Source organism: Chelonia mydas, chromosome 13 (assembly GCF_015237465.2).
Source record: "Chelonia mydas isolate rCheMyd1 chromosome 13, rCheMyd1.pri.v2, whole genome shotgun sequence".
Classification (NCBI taxonomy): Eukaryota; Metazoa; Chordata; order Testudines; family Cheloniidae; genus Chelonia; species Chelonia mydas.
The window spans coordinates 4,420,701-4,448,124 of record NC_051253.2 but is presented as its reverse complement, the minus strand read 5'-3'; the positions used below and the strand labels follow the sequence as shown (position 1 = coordinate 4,448,124).

Sequence of the window (27,424 nt, the reverse complement as noted above, 5' to 3'; positions counted from 1 at the left end):
TGGGGGTATGCAAGAAATCAGACTCCTGAAAGGGGTACAGTAGTCAGGAAAAGTAGACAGGCATTGATCATTTACACATACGTTATTTTTAATGCAGCACTAGCATCCTTCAATGCTCCTGCACCTTTTCCCTTCTCAAAACTAGGCCCAAGGTTTCCCAAGGGAGTTGTATGAGAAGAGTGGTTTCCAAACTGGGGTTCGCACAACGTTACAGGGGGTTCGCCAGAAAAATTTCACTCATGGCAGCCAGAGGACCCCGGGCATTGGAGGCAGCAGGTGGGACCTGGTTGCAGGGCAGACAGCCCGAGCCCCAGGGAGAGTGAAGCAGGCAGTTGGCGCTGGCAGCCCGAGCCCCTCCGTCCGCGGGAGAGCCAGCTGCCCAAACCCTAGCGCTCCACACAGGACTGGCAGCCTGAGCCCCCGGCTGACTGGGGCCAGGCAGTTGGGGCTGGCAGCCTGAGCTCCTCCCTCAGCGGGGGAGCCGGCCGCCTGAACCCCAGCACTCTGCACGGGGCTGGCAGCCCGAGCCCCAGGGAGAGCAGGGCCGGGCAGTTGGGGCTGGCAGCCTGAGCCCTGGCAGTCAGCGGGACCTGCAGCCCAAGCTCAGTTGACTGGAGCGGTCAACGGGGTCCAGCAGCAGAAGCCCCACGGAGTGCGGAGGAAATTTAAACTTAAATCCCTGGAAATATTCATTTTTAGGAGGGGGTTCATGAGATTTCACAATTTAGTGAAAGGGGTTCGTGGGCTGTTAACGTTTGGGAACCACTGTACTAGACTGGTTTTTCCTGCTTTGGTACCTACTTTGCTTTGGTAGAAAGTATGTTCTGCTCTGTGCCTCAGACGATATGATGTACTGAGCTCTTTTCTGCTGATTCATTGCAAAACGAAATTGTCAGCTCATACCCTCATTCCACCAAGTTCCTTTTGGTTCCAGTCTCTCCTCTTGACAGGGGCCAGCTCCTCCAATTTTGAAGCTGCATGCAAATTCATTACCTCCTTTGGTCAGTTTTGCACAAAAAGTTCATGGGAGCATACCGTATGTATCAACTGATGTTTGCTAGTGGCTGTTATAGGGAAGTACTAGACTGGAGGTACCAGTTCATCAGCTGAAGCATAGCACAGGCAGAGGCTTCTAGAGGCCAGAATGACGTACATTACACAGAAGTCACCAGTTTAGGCCTCCCTCCCAAAATTACTCTGCTAGTTGGATATTGCCCTTGATGGGTTCGTAACCTTTGCACTTACTCATTTAGATTTCTAAGTATAAATTCAGGACCAAAAATTCACGTAATTTGTTTCCCAATGGAAAGCTTTATTGACAAATTTCCCCAACATTCACCTGTAGAGAGAAACAGTTCAATATTTAAGCTCCAGCAGCCCCCCATTTAACTGACACTGTTTTCCCCACATTGCGGGTAATTTCAGCCACAAACAATAAAACCTGGTAAATGACACTCTACACTCCACCTATTTCCTATCACATCTGCCTTCTAATTTTTCATAGTATGCTTCCCCCCAACACCTGCAAAATGGGGGAACAAGCGTGGTTATTGAGGTTTATGATCAGCAGATTCAAATGTCAAAACTTGCTTCTCTAAAGGGCAAAAAAAAACTTATCCTAGAGGAACTCAAACCACAGAAACGAATTTGATATGTATGTAAGCAAACCTAAAGACCTGAGTAAGTCCCACTTAGCCTCTAAGGCACAGAATTGCTCACTCTAGGTTTTTATGTGGAGGCACCTTTGCCTAGAATAAGATCAGGCCACCATTGGGTAACCTTTCATTCTACGGCTCCTGAGTGATAGTGTCGGACAGCAGAATAGCAAAACATCCAGACGCTTGAGGAATAAGTTAGTCTCCAGGATTCTCTGCAAGTACTGGAAACAAAGATTATGGGTGGAGATATTAGCCAAGAGAATGTACCATCAGATTTAGGACCCTCCAAACTGAACCACCTACACAATGGCAGGGTAGAGACAGGATTCTCCAGTACAGTGCCCACATTGCTAGAGACAGAGTTTTGTCCTTTTCTAATCTGGCCACACTGCTAGCTGCCTTCAGAGCTTCTTCCTTAAAGGACGATGAAGGCATACACCCAAGAACAGAGAAGCAAGTTTTATACACTCAGGCAACAGAGTGCACCACTGAAATGAACACAATAACTGGCACATAGGCATGCTGCTACTATTGTATGATGCAAAACTCCAGTGCTCCAACCCCAACTTTGTAACCCTCACATTTCTCTCTATATAAAAAGATTAAAAACAAATAAAGCATAAGGTGATGTAAGGCTTGCGATTCAACTTCAGCGTCCAAGGTATTATTTCCCTATATGATGCTAAAGCTCTCTCACTTAGCTTTTATTTTTGAAGTTCATTGCATTTAAAAATAAAGATTTTAGTTCTGTTAAAGCTAGAGCATTAGTGTAACAACTAGGCAGTTATTTCCTTTTTGGGAGCCCAGAGAAAATGACTGTTTACCCCATTCCCATCTTAACGAGAGAGAAGATTTTCAATGCCTCTCAGGCCCTGCACCTCTGTGGTAGTGGGAGAGAGCAGTGATGGGAGACTGGGAACTACTTCTCTTCATAAATAATTTAGAACAGAGGGCTGTTGCCAGAAATTGAAGATTTGTGTTTCCCGTGCAGTTGGCTTCTTCCATATTTGCTCGTCCCACCCTGCCTAAAGAAACAAATCTTGCCTACTCAAACAGCTTATCACTGAGTGAGAAATGCATGTGTTTGGCACCAGAAATGCTATTTCTGGACTAGGCTGAGTAAACTCCATTTTACCTGCTCTCCCAAAAGGACAGCACAGTGATACATTTCATCTACAAACTTTAGTGTAAAATATTTGTGTACAAAACATTTTTATTTTACTTGACTCCAGCAGCAATGTCTGTGTATGGATGTATGGATACTTCTCTTCAGAATGGGAACTGCCCCCTTCCTGTATTTGCACGCTGTTGCTGTTGTGAAGAACTAGTGGGGCTCCTGCAGTTGTGCACAGCCGTGCAAAAAGCCACACTGAGGGGTTAGAAAGGAGCGTTGTCCTGGGGGGACTTGTCACCAGAGCCTGTGGGGGAGTGTGGGTCAGTGCTGTTCTCCCTGCTGCCCACCACTTTGGACTGCAAAAGGAAGAAAAGTTGTTGAAGATGACAAGAGAAGGACACTGGTCTTGTGTCCTCAGTGCAGACAGTTAGCCCTTCTCCAAGGGGTGTACTGACATACAGTAAAGTTATTCTTCCCCCCATAATCTATTACCAATTGTTAGCACTAGAGCCCCTTTGACAGTTTTAAGCTAGTTTCACACAGACTGTCTTGCATGGGGATTTGCTTATCATGGGAGTTTAGCAACAGGAGAACAGACAGTTACCTTTATGGTTCCAACTCGGTCTTCAAATGACTTGAAGGTCGTAGAGTTCCTTGAAGGAAAAAAGGCAATGTAAAGATCAAAAGGGGTAAGCTACTGGAGCAACTGGTTTTTAGTTTGAATTGAGCAGGCTGAGAATATCAAGCCTGTGAAAGTTCCTTAGCCATTCAAATGCAAGAGCACCACCACCCACAACACACCTAAGGCAGTTATCACTCCAGTCATCTTGCCATCTCCCTGCAGGTTAGGGTTCACTATCTCTAACTAGCCAACTGCATTAGACATGCTATACTTGGCATACAGCAAGGTCTGGAAGGCAGATATTTATACCACATTGTATTTTTCCCATTGTTTGAATAAAGGCCACTCAAGCTAAAAACCTAAAAGACAGGCTGAGTTCCATTATGAGTCAACGGATTACAGATTAGGTAAGAGGGGAAAGCCTCATAGACAAAGGAGTGGTTTCTCGTTTATGTAAGAAAGCCATGTTTTTAGTCCAAAGGGGAAGCTGAACATTTTAGACAGGCTTGAAAAAAAAAGTCTTTCAGCTTTCTACATTACCTACCATTAGGCTGAAAAGGAAGGACTTCTCCGGAGCAAAAGAGATTAATGGAACATTGAAAGTTATAACCCAACAAGAATACACAGGACTCTATTCTCTGACCACATGACAGAAGTAGTCACTTATGTCAGCGGGAGAGATTTGTGTCCTTTGGTATGAGAACTCAACTTTAGAGGTAAGCAAATAATTTTAATTCACTGTTTGATAAATGTACCCTTTCTGCTTACAGAACGATCACAAATGTTTCAGGAGTAGTAGTCTGTATTGAAGAGTTATGATTTAGCACATATATCATGGGGAATTGTTCCCTCAATGGACTGCAATGCACAAGCTCTTCTAGCAAGAACATTCACGAGAACAGAATTCAGTTTCTGTTCCTAGACATTGCATACAAGACTCATTTTGAATATTTGCACTCATGCAACAAACTTACCTGCTTTAGTATGCCAGAAATGCAAAACGTGCGAGTACAACCAAAGCAAAACTCATCTAAGAATCTGAACAAGTGAAAAGGGTCTGCACTCTTTGCCCAGCTCTACTCCCATCATACAGTTCATTCATCCCCATGTGTGGGAATGGAGATTACAGTTTATACCAGATTCTGCTAAATTCTGAAATTTAGCTAAAGTTTTTACTAGAAAATGAGCAGCTTTAAGGATAGTTTTGACTTGTAAGATACAGGATTAAGCTTCTCAACTTTGTGGAGATTACTTAAGAGTGGAAAGGATTTGTATTGCCTAACTCCTATGAAGATGAAAACACAAAGGCACATTTCTGTTCAGGGAAATTATACTGTCCCAAACAAAAGTAAACTCATGCAAAGGAGGACTAAGGGAACATTTTTCTTACATGTTAAAACCAGAGCTTCCAATTAAACATTTTATTGTCAAGAGAAACCAGGCTTTTTAATTAGTTTGTAATTTCTTCAGTAGCTAGTGATCATAAGGGTAGTTAAATTTTGGAAGAGGTTACATGGGGAGGTTGTGAAATCTCTTGCATTGGGGGTTTTTAAACAGGTGAGCAAACACTTGTCAGTGATGGTGTGCATACACCTGGTCCTGTCTTAGCACAGAGGGATGGACTAGGTGACCTTTTGAGGTCCCTTCCAGCTCTATACTTTTATGATTTTACCACATAAGGAAGACATTGTTCTACTGCAAAAGTCAGGGTATTTTGGCATGCTGGACCATTAGCTTGTAAACCAGGGATACAGCGGGAGGTCAGAGAGATGTCATCTGCACTACTGGTTACAATTGTATTGAAATTCTAAAAAAAGGATCATAATTCTCTTTAGGGACCTTTGAAAGCCATAAAATTGCAATTTGAGTTTTGGCAGGGTTACAACACTTCACTTGACTCCTCATTAAGAGAGAGTCTAACATAGCCACTAATAAATCTATGCAACAGGCCTCAAAGCCCTGAACTAGAGGGGCTGCAGGAGACATTACCCCACAGTGCACATTAGAGGTCAACTGAAGGAAACAGTCTCAATACACAAAATGAAAGTTGAATTTAAAGGCCCTAGAAGTGGGTTGGAATTAACTACGTCTCCCACTCCTCCCACGTTTATAGACATTTCGTACGTTACCTCATCGCTGGCATACTTATCGAATGGCGAATGGAATAACTGCTACTCGGAAGCATTAAAAGTGGAGAAGGAAGAGTTAGACAATTCAAACAGACATTGGGAGCATATGAGGTTAGGTCTTGCACAATTTCCAGACACGTACTGTACCCAACAACATTAAGGCTGCTGCAAATAGCTGAGGCAATAGAAGTAACCCACAAAAGCCCTTCTCTCCTGCCCTTTGACACACTGTAGTCCAAACTAGTTTTGTAATTATAGACTAGTTAGCCTGAATATCTTTAACTCAAGAATGCAAGATATGGACAGAGTGAATGGTGTTTAGAGGCTTTATGCTTCAACTGCTGACAGATTTGCTTATGTCAGTACAAAGAGCCAAACCTCCCACAGAAAAAAGTTTAATTTAGGAAAAGCTTTTTAAACACCACACTATGCCCAAGAATATCCAGAAAAGGCATCTGGCCCAAGATCCAGGACTAGATTATTTTTATTTGAGAGAGAAGAGATGTTGCATAGGCACCACACAAAAAAAGAGCTGACAGGGTCTATGACTGGCTTTCTTGCACCAAGTTACTCTGTTAATCAGGGTTTAATTTTAAGAGGCAGGATATTCCCAGAATTTAGGAACAGCAGCAAGAGGTACAAGACGTATGCAGCGAGCCTGAGAATGGAACTGCACTGAGCTGTCAGCTTTCAAATAAAAAAGCTGCTGTAAAGTGCCTACAGCCCCATCTACACTACAAATATGACCAAGTCAAGGGACTCAATTACAGCACTGCAATTATTTATGTTCAACCCTCTACCAATGGCAATCTCATTGTAAAGCCAGTCCAGGGGCATCTGTTGCAACCAAGTTCCCTAACTCATCTGTATTACCAGTGCAGATGGCCCCACAGGTCAGCTCTAAGTCTGCAGTGCCCCCTGGAAAGATTAGCAAAAAAATAAATAAGCCTCCTCTTTTAGCACCCCTAGAAAGCATCTTACCTAAAGGAATGCGAGAAGGGATGAGCCCTGGAAAAACCCAACGGCAGCAGCAGGAGAGAAAAGTGAAATGTTAGTTAGGCCCCAGTGTCCAGCTGACTGCCCCACTTAGCTGCCCATAAATCTTGCATACAAATGCCTTAGACAGAAAGCCCACCTATCTACAACAAAATTTGCCTCAAGAGGGATTAAGAAAAGCTGCCCAAGACGTATTTCTTACCCTATGATCTTATATTATGTGAACTGAGGTATGAAATTTTGCAAAGATCAATAATGGTACTGTCTGCAGTAAGAAGTTAGAGCCAGATCACTGCATATTCCAGCACTACTGAATCTAGCCCCTGCCACAGAGCTGTGTTCACACGCTCAAGCCTTGTCTTCATTAGAAAAAAAGGTTTTAAATCCACAAGTTGTCAACACTTGGATTTTACCAAGGGTTAGCAAACAATGGAAAACCCACCTCTGCCCCCTACAGTGGCCACACCCTAAGCTTTCATTTAAAAAGCTTTGCTAGCCTTGCTGTTGTGAATACTCCTTACAGGAAACAAATGAAAGCCAGGGCACTGTTTTCTTCCTGAGTCTGCAGACATGGCTGGTGAGGGCATGATAACAAGAACTGTTCATCCTTACTATAATTTATGCCACAATCCCAAACTGCCTTCCACCCATTCTTGGGTGCCAAGTTACAACTACTCCACCCCCCCAAGACTAAACTATCCTATCCAGGCCCATGACAGCTTCTACAATGGTTACATGTTGCCAATACAAAAGAGTCTAAGGCATGATGAGAACACTGAGATGGCGTAAAATGAATTTACAAAGAAACACCACTGCAGCTACTCTGATTTCTCTTTCCATTTTATATTATTTAAATGTAGCTGTCAGAGCTTCATCCTTTGCAGCCGGTGCAGTAGAAACTAAGTAGTCTCGCCACACACTTCAGACAAAAACTTTCCATACAGAACAAGGGGCTCTGATTACACCAAAGCCCAAGAAGTTAGTCATGCTTTGTGGTTTTGCCCCCAACATATATTAAGGCCATCTCTTCAACAGCTAGAGCCAGAGGCAAAGCCAAAGCCAAAACACTGGTATGTTTGAAAGTCAGAGTTTCTACAACTCGTTCCTGTAAAAAGATTAACAGCTTGGACAATATACACAAACATGCACCACGCCCAACACCGTATGTATTACCACAAGCACAGCTCAGCCTATTTAGCACCTAAAACGGAACTTCTGAAGATATATTTGTGCTTTTTGTAGCCCTTTTCCTTCTTTGATAAAATGTCTCCAGATTACATAAATTCAGGAGCTGTCCTGCAGCCAATCATCAGCTCAAAATAATATTTAACAATCAGTATGCTTGTAGTAGTTACAGTAGCAGACTCCTTCAAACGTTGAAATGAAATGTATATTAGAAAATATACATTCTGAAAATTATCCTCTCTAATGAGGAAGATGGCATTCCCTTAAGATTAGTTTACTGAAATTATACACTACAGTAAAATGCTGTAAGGTAAGAATGCCTGAGACCTGCATCAACGGAGAATGCAGAGATAACAGAGAAAGCTAAACTGGCTAAGACTTTTGTAGCTTTAATAGCAATGCTGTACACTACTTGCAGAACACATTAATTAAGCTAGCCACCATATGCACTAGTCTCAGAGATTAGGCAGCTGGGGAAGATGTAATAGAGTAACTAGCAACATCAGTCCTCTTATACATAGACAACTTCAAGTACCACAGGTTAACTATTGAACATGATGAATTCTAAAGCTATTAGATTTCAGACAATCCAGCAATGCATGGCAACTCACTGATGTACTGAAGATGTCTCCCAACACAAGTTATTTTGATTCTATAGTGGCAACGTTTTATACAAGGGAATTGTGACCAAGCATTCTGCACATTTATGTTGTCATTACCCCCTTTCTAGCATTTTTCAGTAGCTAACGAAGGCTGACAAACAGTCTGCAGTGTCCCCTTCCGTTACCTCAATCCTTCCAGCAGATGGGAAAATAAATGTCTGGATCCTTTTCTTATAACAAATGCAGGATGAAGGGACAATCAGAGATAAAGTCCCAGGAGAATTCTAACAAGCAATTACAGTTAAAGGCTAGCACCGAGATTCACTGAAAACAAGTAACATCTCACCCATTCAGAGGGAAACTGCTCACTACAAGAAACCAACCTCACTCACTAATCTCTGATCACGTTTCGACTACCAACAGTTTACAGTTCTATTTCAAGGGAACATTGCTACTGAAGACTTTGCTCCAAAAAAAAAAAAAAAAAAAAAAAAAAACAATTGAATCTGTGTTGAAAGTCTCAGGACCGTATTTTTTCCCTGAAGACAGCAGAAAAGTACAGACAGAGAGCAACATAGGTGTACACACACAACAGAGGAAGACTGGAAGAAGTGTTATTAAATCTTCACAGGAAAGAAGCAAAGGTTACTTTCATCTGTTTTCCACTATAGGGCCATAAATCCACAGCAAATCCTGCTGAGTTATTTGGTAATGCTTTGACTGATGTTACATATTTCTGACAGAGAAGCTGCCCACAGACCCACCACTTTGTCTTCCAAGAAGGAAGTGCTAATGGCACTAATGTAGGGTGTTTCCACAACCTTAGTGCTGCATGTTTAGACAGGAAATTCAGGAGTTTCTTCAATGTAAATTACAATGAACATGTGCCTTTTTCTATTCACTTTTTCTTGCTGAACTCATACTACGCAGCCTATGGATTCTGATGGGGACACTGGCATTGCTCTAGGAAACGTAAGGTTACAGAGTTAAATAGAGAACTAACAAGTTCACACTGCTGAACAAACAATATTTGTGCATGGTTTAGTCATACCAGGTTCCTGGTAGCACAAATGCTCCCAATCAGACTCTGAAGGGATTGTGCTTGGAGGGGACAGAATTCACACACTTCTGCCACAGCTACCACGTTTGGTAGGTAGACCCCCACATTTATTATGCACTTATGACATTGGCAAAAGGAACCACATTTTGCCCATTTCAGTCTGCTACAGCATTAAAATAAATGGGAGAAAGAAAAGAGTTATACAAATTGCGGTGTCATTAGTAGGAAAGAGGAGTCAAATGCACACTAGAAAGGTTAGAAACTGGACTAGTTCTCTGCCCAATTCACACAAGCTGGGTGCTACTGAAGATGTGCACCAATATCTGCTAGTCCAGGAATGCCATGGACAACTCAGTGAGAGTAAATTTGGAATATCCAGTACTATGATCAGAGATTACATCAAATGCTTACCACCTGGATACTCCCAGCCACAGAGGAAAAGGAGAATCTCTGTGAAGAATGAGAGCTGTGATGAAGCAACTGCCCAATCTGAATTTTGTCAAATGTCATGTTTAAAGACAGTTATTTTTGAACCAAAAAAGTTATTCTAATAAACTAGCAGCTGTGTATGCAGAGTCCAGGGAAGAGTTGATATCCTGCAAAAAAACTCTAGAGAAAAAGTTAAATACTGTATTTTACAAGGTATCTTTTCTGTACACTGTCATTAACTGTCTGGAAGACTTCTAACATCTTTCCCCATTACGTTTGGCCCATGCAAGACAGTTCTGGCACAGAATGGAGTAAGTGGGTTTCTGCTGTTCTAACACCTTAGTGCAAACACTTTGATCACAATGCTTTTGCACTGACCCTGTATGCAAAGTACAGCTTTACAAAAAACACACCATATAACTCCCTTAGGACTAATACACATGTAACAGAGTTTAAGAGCAATGGCTGAAGTCATCCCGAGACTCTTTTCCCCCATCCCCTCCGGAGGGGATTACACTCTACAATTACTAGATACTAGTTTTGCATGAAGGTTCTGGACTACATATGGCAGGTTTCAGAGTAACAGCTGTGTTAGTCTGTATTAGCAAAAAGAAAAGGAATACTTGTGGCACACCTTAAAGACTAACAAATTTATCTGAGCATAAGCTTTCTTGAGCTACAGCATTCAGCATCTGATGAAGTGAGCTGTAGCTCACAAAAGCTTATGCTCAAATAAATTTGTTAGTCTCTAAGGTGCCACAAGGACTAAATATGATCACATTTAGTAATCAGCCTTGCAAGACCGAGGCAACTAATACTCAAGCACAGGCAATAATAATATTTAGAGATGAGCTAAAACTATAGTTGTTCATCTGAAGACCTTTGAATTATTTCCACTTGAACCACTGACTCAAATCTGCCCTTATGGTTTGGTTTCCCTGTTAGACACCATACTGATGGGTGCAATATGGGCACTTAAATCAGAGCAAGCACTGCACCTAAAGCCAAACAGATAATTTTTCAGTTAAAGTGTGGCTAAAATCTAATGGGTTTTTTTTTAAAACCAGTCTGAACCCTAGTTCTAAGCTGACCTTGAACCTGAAGGGAAGGCTAAACCTTATACAGATTTGAACACTACCTCTTTGATGCATCTGAGTTAGAGATATTGTCAACTTAAGTTACCTAGGAATTCTCTTAGTTCAGTGAAGACTGTTAACTTGGAACTTCCCTTTGCATAGCTACGAATGCAAAAAGCACTGGGCTAGTACAAGACAACTAGAAACTGACTAGTTTAGCCATCCAAGCCAAGTGAAATGTTAGAAAAGATTCAGCAGAAAGTGAATCACCAGAGTTTCATAGCTCAGTTGAAGGAATTCATAAAGAAATTAAATTACTTTGTCAGTATCCCTTTGAGATAGGTGTTTTATTGACTGATACTTCCTGCCCTCAAAATCAGGTCAAACCAATACTAGATGGCACTTACTGAAATCCTGAATTGATCACACATGAATGCCTGGGAATGCCTCATTTCCTAACTTGCATTATTTCATTGATTATAGCAACCTCAAGTCATTAGAGATATTTATGAGGTTAAATATCCCCATATCTAAGTGAAAGACAGCTGAAATACAGTTGGTTTTGTGCTCCAATGGCTAATATGAACCCTGGCTTATCCATAGTTTCTAAAGCCACCTTCTGCTGTCCCAGGGAGCTACCTCCTCCGCTACACGGTGAGACATTAGCAGCCTTCCTGGTACAGTAGCTAATACAAGTGTCTAAAACTTATGCAATAATCTAATATTAGCTTTTACATCTAAAGATGTGAGAATTTTGGGTAAGTGACATTAATTCTAGATCTTTAAACAATTCCTCCTGTTCCCTTTCACCAAATTAGTGGGTTTATAAACCTCTGTAGTTACTGAACAAGGAAAGGAAAAGTTCTAGTCCATATTAGTAACAAACATCTGGACTGAGTCACTTCCCTTATTAACCCCCCCTACCCCCAATACCCATTCCCCACTGTGCTAGGTAGTTGTGCCCATCAGCAAGGAATTTTAATTTTCCATACTTCAGAAAACTGATGCATATTATTTTCGTTGCATAATATTAGATGTCCAGTTTTCTCCATCTTGAGGTTCTCTACATCTCTGATGGAGCCAAAGAGCTAGACTCTATTTTAACGCCAGCATAAGAAGTGAGAAAATGGAGTTCCATCTTCCTGCAGAAGAACAGAAAGGGCTCCCCTCAAATCTTTTCAACACCACTATTCGAAGAGGATGAATGAGCTGCAATGGAACAATATGGTACTTCTTCCCGGTATGGGGGAGACTACAATATTTTATCAGTTTGTGGAACAAGAGAATCAGATATTTAAATGTTCTGGGAACTGTTGAAAATTAAAGCGATAAGTGTTACCAAAGACAGACCTCTCAGAACACTGCTGGGGAAAGCGATGAAGAAAGGATTCCTGAGAATGAAGTTCTGACCAGAAATAGCTTAGAAAACTATGTATTAAACCCTGAGCAATATATACCAGGTCACAGGGAACAGCTGTATCAGATTCCTTTTGCCATTAACTGCAGTGCACAGAACTGAAAATGGAAAAAAACTAGGCATGCATTCCAGATGTTTAAACCTCAACGTTGTGTGAATCCTGGACTCCAGTGCTATAGCAAAAGTGGAACAGAGCTCTTACCTCATGTCACCAAGTTTACGGCTGATAACAGAGCCCACATTGGAAAGGGCAGCTGAAGTCTTCTGTCCTGCCTGGGACAGGGTTTCCTGAGTCTTCTTATAACTAAGCAGAAAGAAGTTGAACAACTGAAGGTTAGTGGGGGAAATATTACAAGCAGCAATGTGAGCAGCACCTGCCAGCATTTTGGAAAAGATGCCGAGGCAAAGAGAGCGGGGCACTAGGTTAGCAAGTTGCACTGACATGGCTGAAAGCTACTCTTCTGGTCTCATATGTACTTACGGCTTTGAATCTTAGCAAGAAAATGCAAGTAGATTTAATTTATTTCTTCATATTTACTCTATATTTTTACGATGTTGATATTTTAGTTTCTCTCTAATCATTAAATCTGATTAACATCGGATATTTCAGTGAACATTTTGAAATTTCCAGTTTGGGATTTTTTAAAGTGCTTATAGCTCCCCACTCTTCCTTTTCTCCTTTTAATGAAAAAAACTGCCCCCTTCAGTATTAAGTAAATTGTTCTCATAAATAAACTTTCAGCCCTGAGTGAAGAGAAAGCATTTTTGTTGCAGAATTCAGTATGGAAGAAGAAACTGGTAATACTGACATGTTACAAAATAGATAAGAATTGCAAGAATGAGCATCACCTTTGCAATTGCAGCTTAGAACCAATAGCTAGAAAAGTTTCCAGTCAGTTACCTTTAACCACAGGTAAATGAGAAGTCTTGGACAGCTTTACATCAGTTTGATTTTATACATATTTGAAAAGTTCATAAGAGGGGTCAAGAGAAGAGGCACTTCAGAGCCTTTCTATTTCAAGCCATGCTCTGGGACTACAGGTAAACAAATACATGCTAAGCCACTTGCACAACTGCATCCTATCCAAGTTACTCTTGGGTTGGCAATTAGCATCTAGGTCTACAGCAACTTCAACTTGTGAGAGAGAAAAAAAATTAGCTACATACACCAACAAGAGAATATTAAATTTGGGGTAAATTAAATCTGGGTTTTCTGGCTCCTGAATATTTAAGCCTGAAGTTATCCTTCTTATATAAACTGTGCTAGAGTATTTTGGAACAGGATGTGTAAGAGTCACCCACTACTCTCTCAACCCTCAAATACCAAAGCAAGAAGCAACAAGTTCAAGTAGGCAATTTAGGCTGACAGTTATTTCTCTCTCACTCTCCAGATGGGAGTGTGGGAGTGAGAACACAGTGGCACTTTGAGCCAGATTCCAAGGAGTCCTCTTAAACTATGCTTTTTTAAGCCCAACAACCCACATTCTGTAACATGAACAGGCCTCTTGACTCAACTACACTAGTTACTGCACATGCCTAGTACTTCGCAAAGCTCAGTAATGAACCAGCTTTACTTCTTCACCCCCAGTCCCAACAAAAATGACTATTCATACTGTGTAATCTAGTCATTTGCCAAATTCATGCCCCCCAAATTCAGTCAACAAAGACATAAAATCCATGGGACATTGGATGTCTAACATCCAAGTCTTCCAGCTTCACTCATGATCCTTCTCCACAGCACAATTTGTTTTGTAAGAAGTGGTGGTAATTATATGATTTAAGGGTGAGAGATATGTATTGAATGCTGTTAGCTTTAACACAGGCTTTTGGGCATTGTTGCAGCTAATGAATTTACACCTGACCTGCAGAGTCAAAACTTCCTTGGAATACAAGGAATTCAGGCCCATCCCTCCTGGGTACTGGGCATCTCCCCTGAGCAGGCTGTCACACTGTTCAGTAGTGCTATCCAACAGAACTGTGACAAGAACTGAATCACATCACACATTAATTTTTGGACTCCAGTAATGCCCATAAATTGAGAGGCCTTAGGCTCCAATGCAGGTTGCACATATTAATGAAGACCAGTACTATGGCAGTGGACACATATGCAATATTATACAAACTTAAATTGGCCCCATATTTCATTTTTATGAAATTGAGAGCACTGGGAGCATTCCACATGTTTAAGATGTAATCTTCCTTTTTTAAAGTAATGCTGCAACGTTTGGGTTTCCAACACTGCAGCATTAGGAATCTGAAAATAGATCCAATTAACAAAAGTTAGAGGCATCATTAGTTTCCATTGTCCCAGTTGACAGAAATGCAAGAGTAAACAGTGTAATTAGGAACAGGAACATTTTTACCGTTAACCCTCTAGTCATAATAAAGCTTAACAAACGACTTCAGTAGACTGCCTCCAGTAGGGACAACTCCATCCTCACTCAAATAAGGGCACGTCTACACTTTAGCTGGGGGCCTAATACCTGTGCTAGCGCTGAACAAGCTCAAGCACTAAAAATAGAGCGTAACCACAGAGGTGCAAGGGGCTACCCATCCCGAGTATGGGCGTGTCCAAGAAGCTAGGCACGCATTCAGGGCAGCTGGCCCCTCCTGCTGCAGCTACACTCTTCAAGCTAGTGCGCTAAAATTATCAGAGCTAGTACGGGTATGTCACAAGCTGGGAGTTACAAGCCCTGCTCAAAGGGTAGATGTGCCCAGTTACACCCCACCCCACTTCACGCAAGCCAGAGAAAGATGGCCTTGCACTGTACTATAAACAGTTCAAAGTCAGGCACTGTCAGATCAGCAGAGAGGGGAGGCCCTTTAATAAGTACACTGTCATCCCCCTTCCCCACCCCAATCAGTTATTTAAATATGGGAACTACTACCTTGAGAGCCCTTGATGTTCTTAACAGCTGAGGTCAAAGGCAAAAAGAGAGGTAGGTCTCTCAAAGAGCCAGGACTCAACCTATACAGGACTTCAAAGTAAAAATTTTATTGTACCTGGAAGTGATCAGAAAGCAAGAACTATTGAAGAACTGGTCCAATATGTTCCGTGCAACTGACCCTGCTAGGCAGCAGCAAGTTACAGCTAGTGCAGAATGCAAATGGTCTTAAAAGGGAGAACACATCAGATTATTGCTATCTGCAAGCCAAAAGCATGAACTACTGTAGTGAGGTATGGATCCTGAAAACAGACTTGCAAATTGATGCTATATGCTGCTAAAGGGAGGTAGTTTTGCATGTGTCAGATAGGTATCCAGGAGTATCAAGGATGTAAGAGCACTTTTGAACTGCATACCTCTTGGACAAAGCCCTTCAACACAGCGAAGGCTTACATCTAGACCCATAAAATCCTCCCCTCTCCCACTAGCATCACCTCTCCCTTGCTTGCTCCCATCCAGCTACCAGTATGAAAGACAGAGAAAGCAGAAATCACAGAACGTCTACAGCTGCCACTGACAGTTCTCTCATCTGACTAAATGATTCTGCAATCTCCTCCACCCACCTCATGTACACATTAGGCAAGTGCACCAGCTTCTACCCTCTCTCCACGTTGCATGCTTTGATTAGATGGCAAACCACGCTCTGCATCAAGGACTGGAAGCTAAGAGAAGCCTCTCAACAATGCACAAAGGATTTCTCTTCAAAAGTGCTACAAGTGTCATAGGTTAGGTCTTTGTTTTCAATTCAGTCAGGAAGCTTGTAAGTTATGCTGCCTAGCAGCTCACGCAGTGGTACAACAGAATATGACTACTTACTCAGCAGAAGAGTCCCAAGAAACCTGGCAGGAAAAACAACCTTGTATTTCTTGAATCTGACTACTGGCATTTATTTAATCCTAGACTGAGGAAATGGGAATTCTGCACTTGTTTCCCAGAATGCCCTAGGAATATCACTTTTCATCCCTTCCCACTTTATTTTAAATTTGTGTTTAGCTTACTAGAGTGAGACAAAGGCAGATGAGGTAATATTTTTAATTGGACTAACTTCTGCTGGAGAGAGAGACAAGCAAAAACTTGTCTCTCACCAACAGTAGTGAGTCCTATAAAAAATTATTACCTCAGTCACCTTCTCTCTCTAATATACTGTGACCAACACGACAACAACATTGTCTAGCTTGCTAGCATTCCAACTGCCAGATAACATTCTTTCCCGTGCCAATCCAAGCAGGAAGACTGGCATGCAAACACTATTTTAGGTGTAAACAAACAGCTCCTGAACAAGCTCCATAGGCAAGGCTTCCTACTGCCGTTTTCTGGCAATTTATTATCAATGACTGCAAGGAAACAGATCTAACAGGAAGTTTCTTATTCTATGAGAACACACCCATTGACTGAACTCTGATTAAATGCTACCAGGGAAAGTTATTCACTGACTTAGGTCATAACTAGCGTTTAAAGAACAGTGCTCAACATCACCAAGTAACAGAATAGCCAGGGTTTACTCTCATTTTGTAATACAAGTGGACAGTCTACTTGGAAAGTAGAACCCCACACTCTGGTAAGTTCTGATGTTTCTCGCCCCCACACACAGTCCACACTGTATTACACAACGAAAAAAATCTTCCATTTGCTCCCATGACAGGAAGCCACCTTTACGCTGACACACACACTGGCAGTTAATATAATTCAAGTTACCAGAAAAGAAACTGAATTCCATACCACGAAGTACAGAAGGGAGTTCAGCTACAAGTCACCCATGACCTACATCTGCCTTTATCTAAGCAAAATTAAGGAGAAAATTAAGGAGATCCTACCTACCTCTCAATCTACTCAGCTACAGTCCATTACAAATGGAGATTGCATTAAAAATGTAATACGCAGTTTGAGGGCTAGGGATAATTTTTATATTATATTGGTAGCATTTACTCCAGAGAAAACTTCAGTCAGCTAAGCAGAAAAAAATAAAAAGTAGTCTAATTTAATATTCAGCTCCAACCAAGGAAACAAATTATATAAGAACTCCCGCAGTCAAGCTACTGTGCAAGCAGGCAATTTTGGCCATACTATGACAGGCAGCAAGGCTATTATGCAAGCTAAGCTAAGTTTATCTTTAGAAGACAGTAGTTACTAGGATTCCTGAGGAGTGAGATGTAACAATCTGCTTAGATGTGAGTTAAGCTCACAGGTTAGACCCAGATTTTACTGCAGCACTGTTAACACCCTAAAATTAGCATGGAAAGGAGGAACCTCAACCCAAAGAAGGGATTGCTTAACATCAGAAGAGTGATTAAAGGGCTATTTGAGATTGACAGACAGAATACAATAGCTGTGGGGTTCGTAAGCTTTTAACATTTACTCGATGCTCTTAAAATGGTGTACTGAATGCCTTGGAAAATGAAGCCATATTGATTCTGAGATCAGACACCAAATAGGAAAAAGTGCATGCCGCATCACAACGACCCATTACTACCCCTCACCATATCTAGGTATTAGATAGCTCAGTCTGTCTCTTCAATCCATGGCTTGTCAGGTCAGACTGACAAACCCAGTGCCAACTCTGAAGATGGTCAGAGTGATATGGACCCCGTCCACCAAAAATTGGAAGGAATCAACTCATTTCTCCCAGGTCAGCAGACAGATGTTGGAGGGTAAAGATGTCACTACTGACCACAGCTGGATTTACATCAGTGACTTGAATATGAAATGTGTATTTATTGCAGGGGCGGGCAAACTTTTTGGCCTGAGGGCCACATCCGGTTTCCAAAATTGTATGGAGGGCCGGTTTGGGGAGGCTGTGACTCCCCAAACAGCCAGGTGTGGCCCGGCCCCCCGACCCTATCCAAACCCCCCCCCCCCCGCTTTTCGCCCCCCGATGGCCCCCCCCGGGACTCCTACCCCATCCAACCCCCCTGTTCCCTGTCCCCTGATAGCCCACCCCCAGGACTCCTGCCCCATCCACCACTCCCTGTCCCTTGACTGCCCCCGGACCTCCTGCCCCTGACTGCCTCCCACTACCCCATCCAACCCCTCCTCTCATTCCTGACTGCCCCCCTGGGACCCCTGTCCCCATTCAACCCCCGTTCCCCACCCTCTGACCACCCCGCCCTCTATCCACCCCCGACCACCACCCCGAACTCCCTTGCCCTCTATCCAACCCCCCCGAGCACCAGTGGCTGGTGGCGCTACAGCCAAGCCGCCCAGTTGGAGACAGCCATGCCACCACGCAGCTCAGAGCACTCCATCAGGCCGGGCTCTGCAGCTACGCTGCCCCAGGAGCTTGCTGCCCTGCCGCCCAGAGCATTGGGCCAGCAGCGCAGTGAGCTGAGGCTGCGGGGGAGGGGCCCGTAGGCCGTAGTTTGCCCACCTCTGATTTATTGGGTAAACATAAAAGGGTTTTGTCGGTAGTACTTTATGGGACTAGTCAAAGCAGAAAATTGTTAGCTTGGGGCAGAGTGTGTTAGTGACAATGTGCTTTTTGAAAGGTGGTTTACACTAAAGGTTAAAACACTCACGCTTCTGATTGGGTTAATTTTTCATTCCAGTCCTCCAGTGTGCTGCTGGCTGAAAGATATCTACAAATACAACGGAAATTAGAAAAGGTGCCAAAGCTTTCAAGACGGATGCTCTCCTTCCTGGACCTTCCACATAACTAATGCCTCTAGATGTTTAAGGAAACAAGTGCTATTCCCATGTGATAGACGGGGGGAGGGAATGGCTATTAGAGGAAAGAATTATAAAACACTTTGTTCTTTTAGATGTGGGCAAACATCGAAGCCCAGGTTTCCTCTTTATTCAGATAACTGTTGATGGCAAAGAAATTGCACAGATTTAAGCTAGGAGTACAGAGGATATCAGGCCAGTTCAAAGTTGTACGGTCTGCCACTTTGCCTCCTATGGGGAACCACTCCCTCCCCTCCACGCACTATATAGCAGCTACACTGCAGCATGGTATAGCACAGAGCATAGGAACCAGGAATTTGAGTTCTATTTCCAGCTCTGATACTGCCTTGCATGACCCTGTGCAAGTCATGTAACTTTCATCTCCATTTCCTCATCTTGAACAGGAAATTACATAAATCCAAAAACTTACAAGATCTCAATCGCTAGAAGTTCTACTACATGGCATAACCTACATTATTTTAGAACTAAGATCAATGAATGCCTAAGACAGATGACCAAGTAACTAGAAATGCATTGTAAGAACTACTGTCTGCTAGTAATTGAATTTCTACCACACGACACCAACTAAAATTCACAGCATTCTAACCTATACTCGCATCCAACAGATTAACAAAAGGCCCATATTTGTAAACTGTCAAAGTCACACGAACATGGTAGCAGCTACCAGTAGCTGACACATACATGCCCAAGTTTGTTTGGCCCTCATTCCTCCTAGGACTGAACACATCCAATTATCTTGTCTACCTTTGTGGCCAGAAGAATGGAGTCAGTCAGCTGGTCCCCAAAGTGTTTGCTATGATTTTTATGGAGTGAAGGGGAGAAAGTACAGATTAACTTTAAAACAGGAAATGCAATGTTCACTCTGATACAGCATGGGACTTCATTCACACTTTGCCTTACAAGGGCTAGCTGACAGGCAACAGTAATTCTTAACATTTCATGCTTCATTTTATGTAAAGTGTGTCCTGGTAACTGATTGGAATTTTACTTCAGCTATGGCAACAGACAGCTAAAGAGATGACAGCAATATCTTTTGCTTCCATCATCTCTGCAGCCGTTGAAAGTCAGGTACATTGTTAATAAGCAAGAGCTTTTAACAGGACTTCACTGTGCCCCAAGCATACAATCAACCCCTTAATGCCTAAAAGAACAAGAAGCAGTACAAATTGGAGAATAGAGTGAGGAGCAAGTAGGTGGTGCTGATGACCAGAGGAACTCACAGTTCAGACTGTGTCAGTTTCTCATTCCATTCTCCAAGTTTCTCAGATGTTTTCGTATAACTAGAAACAAAAAATCTGATGATTAATCATATTTTAAAGTGGGAACATTTTCATAAGGATAAGTCATCACTTTTGAGATTTAAGTGACATGTTGAAACCAGCCAACGATCAGAGACTGAGGGGAGAAGAAATGGGGAGCAAGATGTAGAGCAAGAAAGTCCTTCCCCACATGATGGCATTATCAGTCAGTTCAGATTCTAGTTATAGTCAACATGAGAACACTTATATTGGATAGGGTTCCTCTGGTTGCAACGCCTCCTTTCCCTCTTGATCATACTCCTAATGGCAGTCAATAGTGGTGCTCTTAACTCACCTCGTTTGCATGTGCTTCGTACTGCCAGACACAGGAAAAAATCTCAGTCTCAACACTAATAGTACCAGTCAGGGATACAGACAGTCTGGAATGACTCATTAGGCTGTCTAAACCATGACCTCACATCTTTTCATGAAGTTTAGGTGCCTCACTATATTCTGTTCCTGGGTGCAGTTTGCTATAAGTAGGGCCCTACTAAATTCATGACCTTGCAGCCTCCCAAAACTCCTTTTTGGGTCAGGACGCCTACAATTACAGCACTGTGAAATTTCATATTTAAATAGCTGAAATCATTAAATTTACGATTTTTAAAATCCTCTGATCGTGAAATTGACCAAAATGGAGCGTGAATTTGGTAGGGGCCCTACCTATAGGACTCAAAAATTGGTGACCTGAAGCAGGGATTGAGTAAACTGTGGTTTTCTACGTATTAGAAATGCCTTGTGCCCTTCCCTCTGAACAGTGAGGCTTTCTCTACACTATCACTTTTGTTGGTCAGGGATGTGAAAAAACGCAAAAAAACCCACCCCAACCAACATAAATTCAACCAGCAAAAGTGATGGTGCGGACAGCGCTATGTCGGCAGGAGACGCTCTCCAAGAGGTATAAAAATGTAAAGAGATTAGACTGTTCTGTTTAATAAAGGAGAGATCTCTGCAAGATCTTTAATAGCAAAACTATTACGGAATGATTCACCTGAGCTCACAGGAGTGATATTCCATTTAGGATAAAATAAATGGGGCAGTTGTAGCAATGAGATTTAGAGCTCAATTACAGTTTGTTTCTCTTCACCTCTGTGTGTCAAGTGAGCTCTACTGAGCATTACATGCACTAGGCCATATGCACTATAAAACCAATTCCAATCCCTGCTAAAATATGAAATTAAGAGCATTAAGCTTAACCAATGGAACACAGATCCCCATTGAGCCAACATACTGATTTACATTACAAATACTGAATAATAGTTAGCATTTCAACATTTAAAAAGAAAATACTTACTCCAGGACCATTCCAAGTGATCAAGCCTCTGAACTATGACATGCACTCATTAGAAAATGCTTTACCCAAATCATTTCCCAGACAATCAGAAGTGATAGATTTCTGGTACTTTTTGCTTGGCAGTCACATTTTACTATGACAAGCAAATATTGTGAGTTTCTTTACCCTCTCTCCACTAAGAAAGTCACAGAGGAACCTCACTGGGAAGGAACTGCTTTTTACAGAGAGTTATATACATATATATGTTTGAAATCTTTGGCACAGGGAACACCTACGCATTAGAGACTTGGACATCATGCCAGCTCTTTGACAGGTTCTGCTTCAGCCCATCAAAAGTGGTCAAACCCAGTTTTCTCTTCAGCTCTCCACAGTGCCTCTCTTTGGCAGCCAACACCTGACGTAAGGTACCAATTTCCTCTTCCACCTACAGGACAGGTTCCCAGTTAGAAGCATGCCTTAGTGTTACAGAAATTCAGTTTGATCACAACTTTTAATTAAGTGGTTAAACATGGAAAAATATGCAATAATTTTTCACAGCTCGCTCAATATAAATCTGATATATTTATATACTGAAACTCTAACAAAAATGTAAAAAGAAATCTAAATTCCACAGACACCAATTAAATTTGATTTTAAAATTTTAGACAGTTTAATTTAAGTATGCCACTGGTAAAAAAAACTGGAAGTTAAGTTAGGAAAACTTCCAGAAAAATAACCCTACTGGGCCACTTAATGTCACAAAAAAGTAACAGAAGCCTTTTCTAGGGCTGGATCCTCAGTTAACAGTAGATTCTATTAACAGATCTGAAAAACTGCAGAATCCTGCATACAAGGAAAATGGTTTGTTTTTATAATTCTGTTCCTTTGTTTTTATTAAGAAACTAAGATCCATCTTTTCCTGTGGTTTATTTTCTGGTTTCAATCCTGTTTGGCATCAGAACTGTAAGCGTCAGAAAATAAGTAGCGGCAGAAGGAAACAAATCTTAACAAGCCACAACTCAGTACCTCTGGATTACTTTGCGTTATTGAAATTGCGTTCAAGTCAAACAATCAGACTAGGTCCCTACAGTGAGTTCAGAAACTACAAGAAAACAGCTGTAGCTCTCACTTCCTGTTTTGTTTCAGGTGCAAGTTATAGACTGACATTTAAAGAGGTCACCTTCATTATTTGCCCATTCACATTTGAGTGTAAATTTGCAAACCCACAATATCTTAAAAGCTTTTAGATCCAAAGCCATTGCCTATAATGGGAAGGAACATTAAAAGGAACTCCATGTCCTCATAATTCAAGGGTAGTTTCTCCCCCACACTCCACCTGTTTTCTCACTCTGAATGGCGCTTGACATTTCCTGACAAAAAGCCATTTAAACTCTGATAAAGGTGCTAAGTGCTGTAGCAAAACCAGAAGGGAGAACATGAAATAAAGCATATTGTTAAAGTCTACAAAGTTAGCAATTAATTTTATTCTTCAGCAGTGAAATGATGGATTTAGATTCCAGAGGAGAGACTAACATTACACCATCGCGGAAGTGTCCCTTAAGCTTTCTTACAGCGAACAGAATTACCACTTGTCTCTTTTACTTCTCTCAGATATAGAGGCACAATCTAAACAGAAATGGTAGCACCATTTTACCTTGGCAAGCTCAGACCTTAACTCCTCTTCCTCAGCTTCAGTCAGCCCCTCTGGTGCAGAGGTCCTTGCACGAGCAGTATTATCCACGGGTACGTCTGTCATGGTATCCGACAACAGACCTTTGTTGGGAGAGTTAAGGTTGATATCTGTCACAGACAAGAAGCAGAATGTGGAAAAAATAAGCTGCTAGCAAGCAAAGCATGTTATGCAAGCAGATGTGCTCCAGAGTACATACAGATGGAGCCCAGGGGAGAAAAAGAGGAAGAGAAACTTCTCATCTAATAAAAGACTTAGCATCTTTCAGAAGTATCAGAAGAAAAATTTACTTGTCAAAAATATTTTAACAGCTCCTTGGCCTAAAGTAACACATTAATAATCACTGAGCACATGCATTGCTAATATACAAGGCAGGGTAAACAAGGTGCATCTCTCTACACAGGAGTAATAAGATCTGGATCAGAAGTTAATTATAAACTGGGCAATCCATCGGAACCTATAACACATCAGAGAGAGACAGTTCTGCAGGGAACATCTGTGCCAGTACGTCCCCTGAACTAGCTTGAAGCATCTCTCTCATTTACGGAATGTGTATAAGGGAAGGCAACAATTCAGCTTCCATTTAATTAACAAGTGTCATGACCTCAACGACTAGTTTAGTGAACTACATGCACTACACTGCAGCTGATGCTGTTAGCATTGCAGAGGCAAGAAAGCTTTGAAGCCACTCCAGCAAGCGTGCTCTCTAGAGCAGCATGGCATCTACAGATTGACAAAATCAAACCATAATTACTACAAAGAATGGAGTCAGACGCCCTCATTCCTACAATTGCAAATACATTTGTTTATAGCCTCATCCTCCATTTCTCAGTCTATTAAAAATAGGGGTGGCTCCAGCTCCAGGTGAGTTTTCTAATATGTGAGAAATCGTAGAAGTTAAGACATTTCCTCTTCCACAGAGAGTTCAGCCGTGATTCTTCCGGTCTAGTGTCTTCTAGATAGTATCTCTTGGGTTTCTGCCTAATGCCAGACAACATAATCAGGGTAATATCAGACACCCCCTCACTCAGCCAGGCAGGGGGATGGGTTTCCCCAGGGGAGGCCTTCTCCCCCGATCACTACTGCCTCGGGCGGGGGCTCATCTCCAGCGGGACCACGACTGTGGCTGCCAGGTTACCGGGGCGGCGTGCTGCGGGCGGAGCAGCCCCCGTACGCGCCCGCGACAGGAACAGGAGCGTCCAGCCCTTCCTCGCTCAGCCCCGCCCCGGGCGGCAGGTAGGGAGCCAGGCCGGGCCTCAGCAGCCAGCGCCCGGGCACCCTGACCCGGGCAGGGGAGGGGGAGGGGGAGGCGGCGGCGGCGGCGGCGGCGGCGGGGCACCCCCCCACCCACCGACCGAGACCCGGCCGAGCCGCTACAACCCTGAGAGCAGGCGCCGCCTCAGCTCAGCCAGGGGCGCCCCAGCTGCAGCCGGCCCCCCCCCGAGCCCGCGAGCCCCCGTCCTCCTGCCCCAACGGGCGCCCCTCCCGTCAGGGCGCGGCGGCCCCGGCGCAGTACCCTGGCTCGCGCTCTCCATCTCGGGCCCGGACCCGCTGAGCGGCTGCAGAAAGGGAGCTGCGCCGCCGCCGCCGCCGCCACCCAGCACGCAACCCGCCGCGCGACCCCTCAGCCGCCCGCTTCCGGGGAGGCGCGGGCCCAGCACGTCATCAGCTACGCCACGTCCCCGGACCGGAAACGGCCGCTTCGTGGGTGGGGCCTCGAAAGGGGTGACTTGGGCGGGGCACGGAACAGAGGAGCCGGCAAACGTCATGGGTAGGGGGCGGGGCCAGGAGGCACCCGGTGACGTCAGGACGAGGGAGAGGGGAGCAAAGGTTTAACGGGCCGGTTGGCGAGAGAGGTGGGGGGGCGCTCGGGGTGAGGGGACCTTGGGTAGGTTGAGAGGGGTCTGATGGCCTGATGGGAACTTGGGGGGCCAGGGACTGTGGGGGCTGAAGGGATAATGGGAACTTGAGGGCAGAGAATTGGGGGCTGGGAACTTGGGGGACTGGACGGGCTAGGGGTTGTTGGGAACTTGGGGGGGGGCTGGAGGGGCTAGGGGTTGTTGGGAACTTGGGGGGCGGGCTGGAGGGGCTAGGGGTTGTTGGGAACTTGGGGGGCTGGAGGGGCTAGTTGGGAACTTGGGCTGGAGGGGCTAGTTGGGAACTTGGGGGGGGGCTGGAGGGGCTAGGGGTTGTTGGGAACTTGGGGGGGGCTGGAGGGGCTAGGGGTTGTTGGGAACTTGGGGGGGGCTGGAGGGGCTAGGGTTTGTTGGGAACTTGGGGGGGGGCTGGAGGGGCTAGGGGTTGTTGGGAACTTGGGGGGGGCTGGAGGGGCTAGTTGGGAACTTGGGGGGGGCTGGAGGGGCTAGGGGTTGTTGGGAACTTGGGGGGGGGCTGGAGGGGCTAGGGGTTGTTGGGAACTTGGGGGGGGGCTGGAGGGGCTAGGGGTTGTTGGGAACTTGGGGGGGGGCTGGAGGGGCTAGGGGTTGTTGGGAACTTGGGGGGGGGCTGGAGGGGCTAGGGGTTGTTGGGAACTTGGGGGGGGGGCTGGAGGGGCTAGGGGTTGTTGGGAACTTGGGGGGGGCTGGAGGGGCTAGGGGTTGTTGGGAACTTGGGGGGGGCTGGAGGAGCTAGGGGTTGTTGGGAACTTGGGGGGGGCTGAAGGGGCTAGGGGTTGTTGGGAACTTGGGGGACTTGGAGCAAAGGATGCTCCTGCTCCTCTGCCAGGCAAGCGGCTACTTTGTGGCTGTGTTCGTGCCAGCACAGGGGTACCTCTGGATAGTTGACTGCCCTGGGGAGCTTCTTGAGTCCATGTGGGGGCACTGTGCACATCTGTAGCATTTTTCAGCCTCTGCAGGCCATGGCTTTCCTGCGTATTAGACCCATTAACTTATCCCACAGTGCAATCGAGTTGGGCTCCAGCCCTACACGGGCTGCTCCCTTCTGCAGCTGAGTAGGCCACATTGAACCAGAACAATATGCCACTCCAAGCCCCACTGCAGAACTGAATAGGGGCAGCAGTGGATGGGGAATCAGCACAACCCTTGGGTTCTGTTCCTAGCTCTGCATGATCTTTGGCAAGTCTCTTCACCCCTGCGGACCAAATTCAGCCCACTAAAGTCACTTACACTACAGCTGAATCTAGCCATCTTTGCCTCTGTTTCTGCATCTCTGGAATGGTGCTAATGCTTCTCTGCCTCAGCGATAAAGCTTAACTCAGATACATTATGCTGAGAAGTGCCTAGAGGCAAAATATCATCATGTTCTGCTGGCTTGCAACCTGAGCAGTAGCCAATGTAAAGGCCGTGCCATCAGAAATACAGTCAGCTTTCTGTGGGCCTGCAGCTTGTCAGGGTGCTACTGGGAGAGGAGAATTGACAGCTCCCACTATATGCTGTCTGAGTAGTTATACCAATTTCCCAGATTATGAAACAAACCTAACAGCAACAACCCTATAACGCAGTTGGGACACCTAACATTTCAGTTTGCTATTCTATAGCCCCAAACTAGCACTGATTATCAAAAACACCCTATCAAAGAAGTATGAGATGGAAGAGATACATTATGCCATTTAGAAAAGGAGTACTTGTGGCACCTTAGAGACTAACAAATTTATTTGAGCATAAGCTTTCGTGAGCTACAGCTCACTTCATCAGATGCATTCAATGGAAAATACAATGGGGAGATTTATATACATAGAGAACATGAAACAATGGGTGTTATCATACACACTGTAATGAGAGACTATCCAGTTTGATCAGTGTACATGGCAGAGGGGCATTGCTGGCACATGATGGCATATATCACTTTGGTAGATGTGCAGGTGAACAAGCCTCTGATAGTGTGGCTGATGTGATTAGGCCCGATGATGGTGTCCCCTGAATAGATATGTGGTAACAGTTGGCAACAGGCTTTGTTGCAAGGGTAGGTTCCTGGGTTAGTGTTTTTGTTGTGTGGTGTGTGGTTGCTGGTGAGTATTTGCTTCAGGTTGTGGGGCTGTCTGTAAGCAAGGAATGCACTGAACGCATCCGATGAAGTGAGCTGTACCCCGCAGGGCAACATATACATTCATTAAAGCTGATACAATAATAAAAAAAATACTCTTCCCAAATCCATTAAACCTTGTTTTTAGGCCCAGTGTGTAATTTTCTTTGCATTTTTAGGAGATACATTTCATACAGAAGACACATTCATCCAGCCCTCCAGCCACGTCTGGCTGAGAATTGGGAGGCGGAGAAGAAAGGGCAAAGCA

The 27,424-nt window shown here is 43.9% G+C and overlaps 1 protein-coding gene across 18 annotated transcripts; it reads right to left on the bottom strand.

The window, feature by feature from the left end:
- Positions 1–1,291: 1,291 nt before the first annotated feature.
- Positions 1,292–24,975, bottom strand: TPD52L2 (TPD52 like 2). 18 transcript variants are annotated; one of them, XM_043527307.1, is made up of 11 exons: positions 24,692–24,827; positions 23,930–24,156; positions 23,140–23,258; positions 21,782–21,930; positions 20,135–20,194; positions 18,746–18,805; positions 12,491–12,592; positions 6,505–6,531; positions 5,524–5,565; positions 3,377–3,425; positions 1,292–3,128 (listed from the first exon to the last, which is right to left on the bottom strand). In XM_043527307.1, the coding sequence occupies exons 2-11, from the start codon at positions 23,955–23,957 to the stop codon at positions 3,036–3,038; spliced, it is 729 nt and encodes a 242-aa protein (XP_043383242.1). In that variant the 5' UTR covers positions 23,958–24,156; positions 24,692–24,827; the 3' UTR covers positions 1,292–3,035. The 18 variants fall into 18 exon arrangements, with proteins under 18 accessions (XP_043383242.1, XP_043383231.1, XP_043383232.1 ...); XM_043527296.1 differs by lacking the exon at positions 23,930–24,156 and having other exon boundaries at positions 23,140–23,285; positions 24,692–24,876; XM_043527297.1 differs by lacking the exon at positions 23,930–24,156 and having other exon boundaries at positions 24,692–24,873.
- Between the last annotated feature and the right edge of the window lie 2,449 nt (positions 24,976–27,424).

Excerpts from the sequence above, each read along its gene's own strand:
- TPD52L2 (XM_037877216.2), bottom strand. The coding sequence starts at position 24,944 with ATGACGTTTGCCGGCTCCTCTGTTCCGTGCCCCGCCCAAGTCACCCCT. Across the intron at positions 21,931-23,139 it reads TAAGGTCTGAGCTTGCCAAG|GTGGAAGAGGAAATTGGTAC; the intron begins GTAAAATGGTGC and ends CCTGTCCTGTAG. Across the intron at positions 3,426-12,490 it reads CGTAAACTTGGTGACATGAG|GAACTCTACGACCTTCAAGT; the intron begins GTAAGAGCTCTG and ends TTTTCCTTCAAG.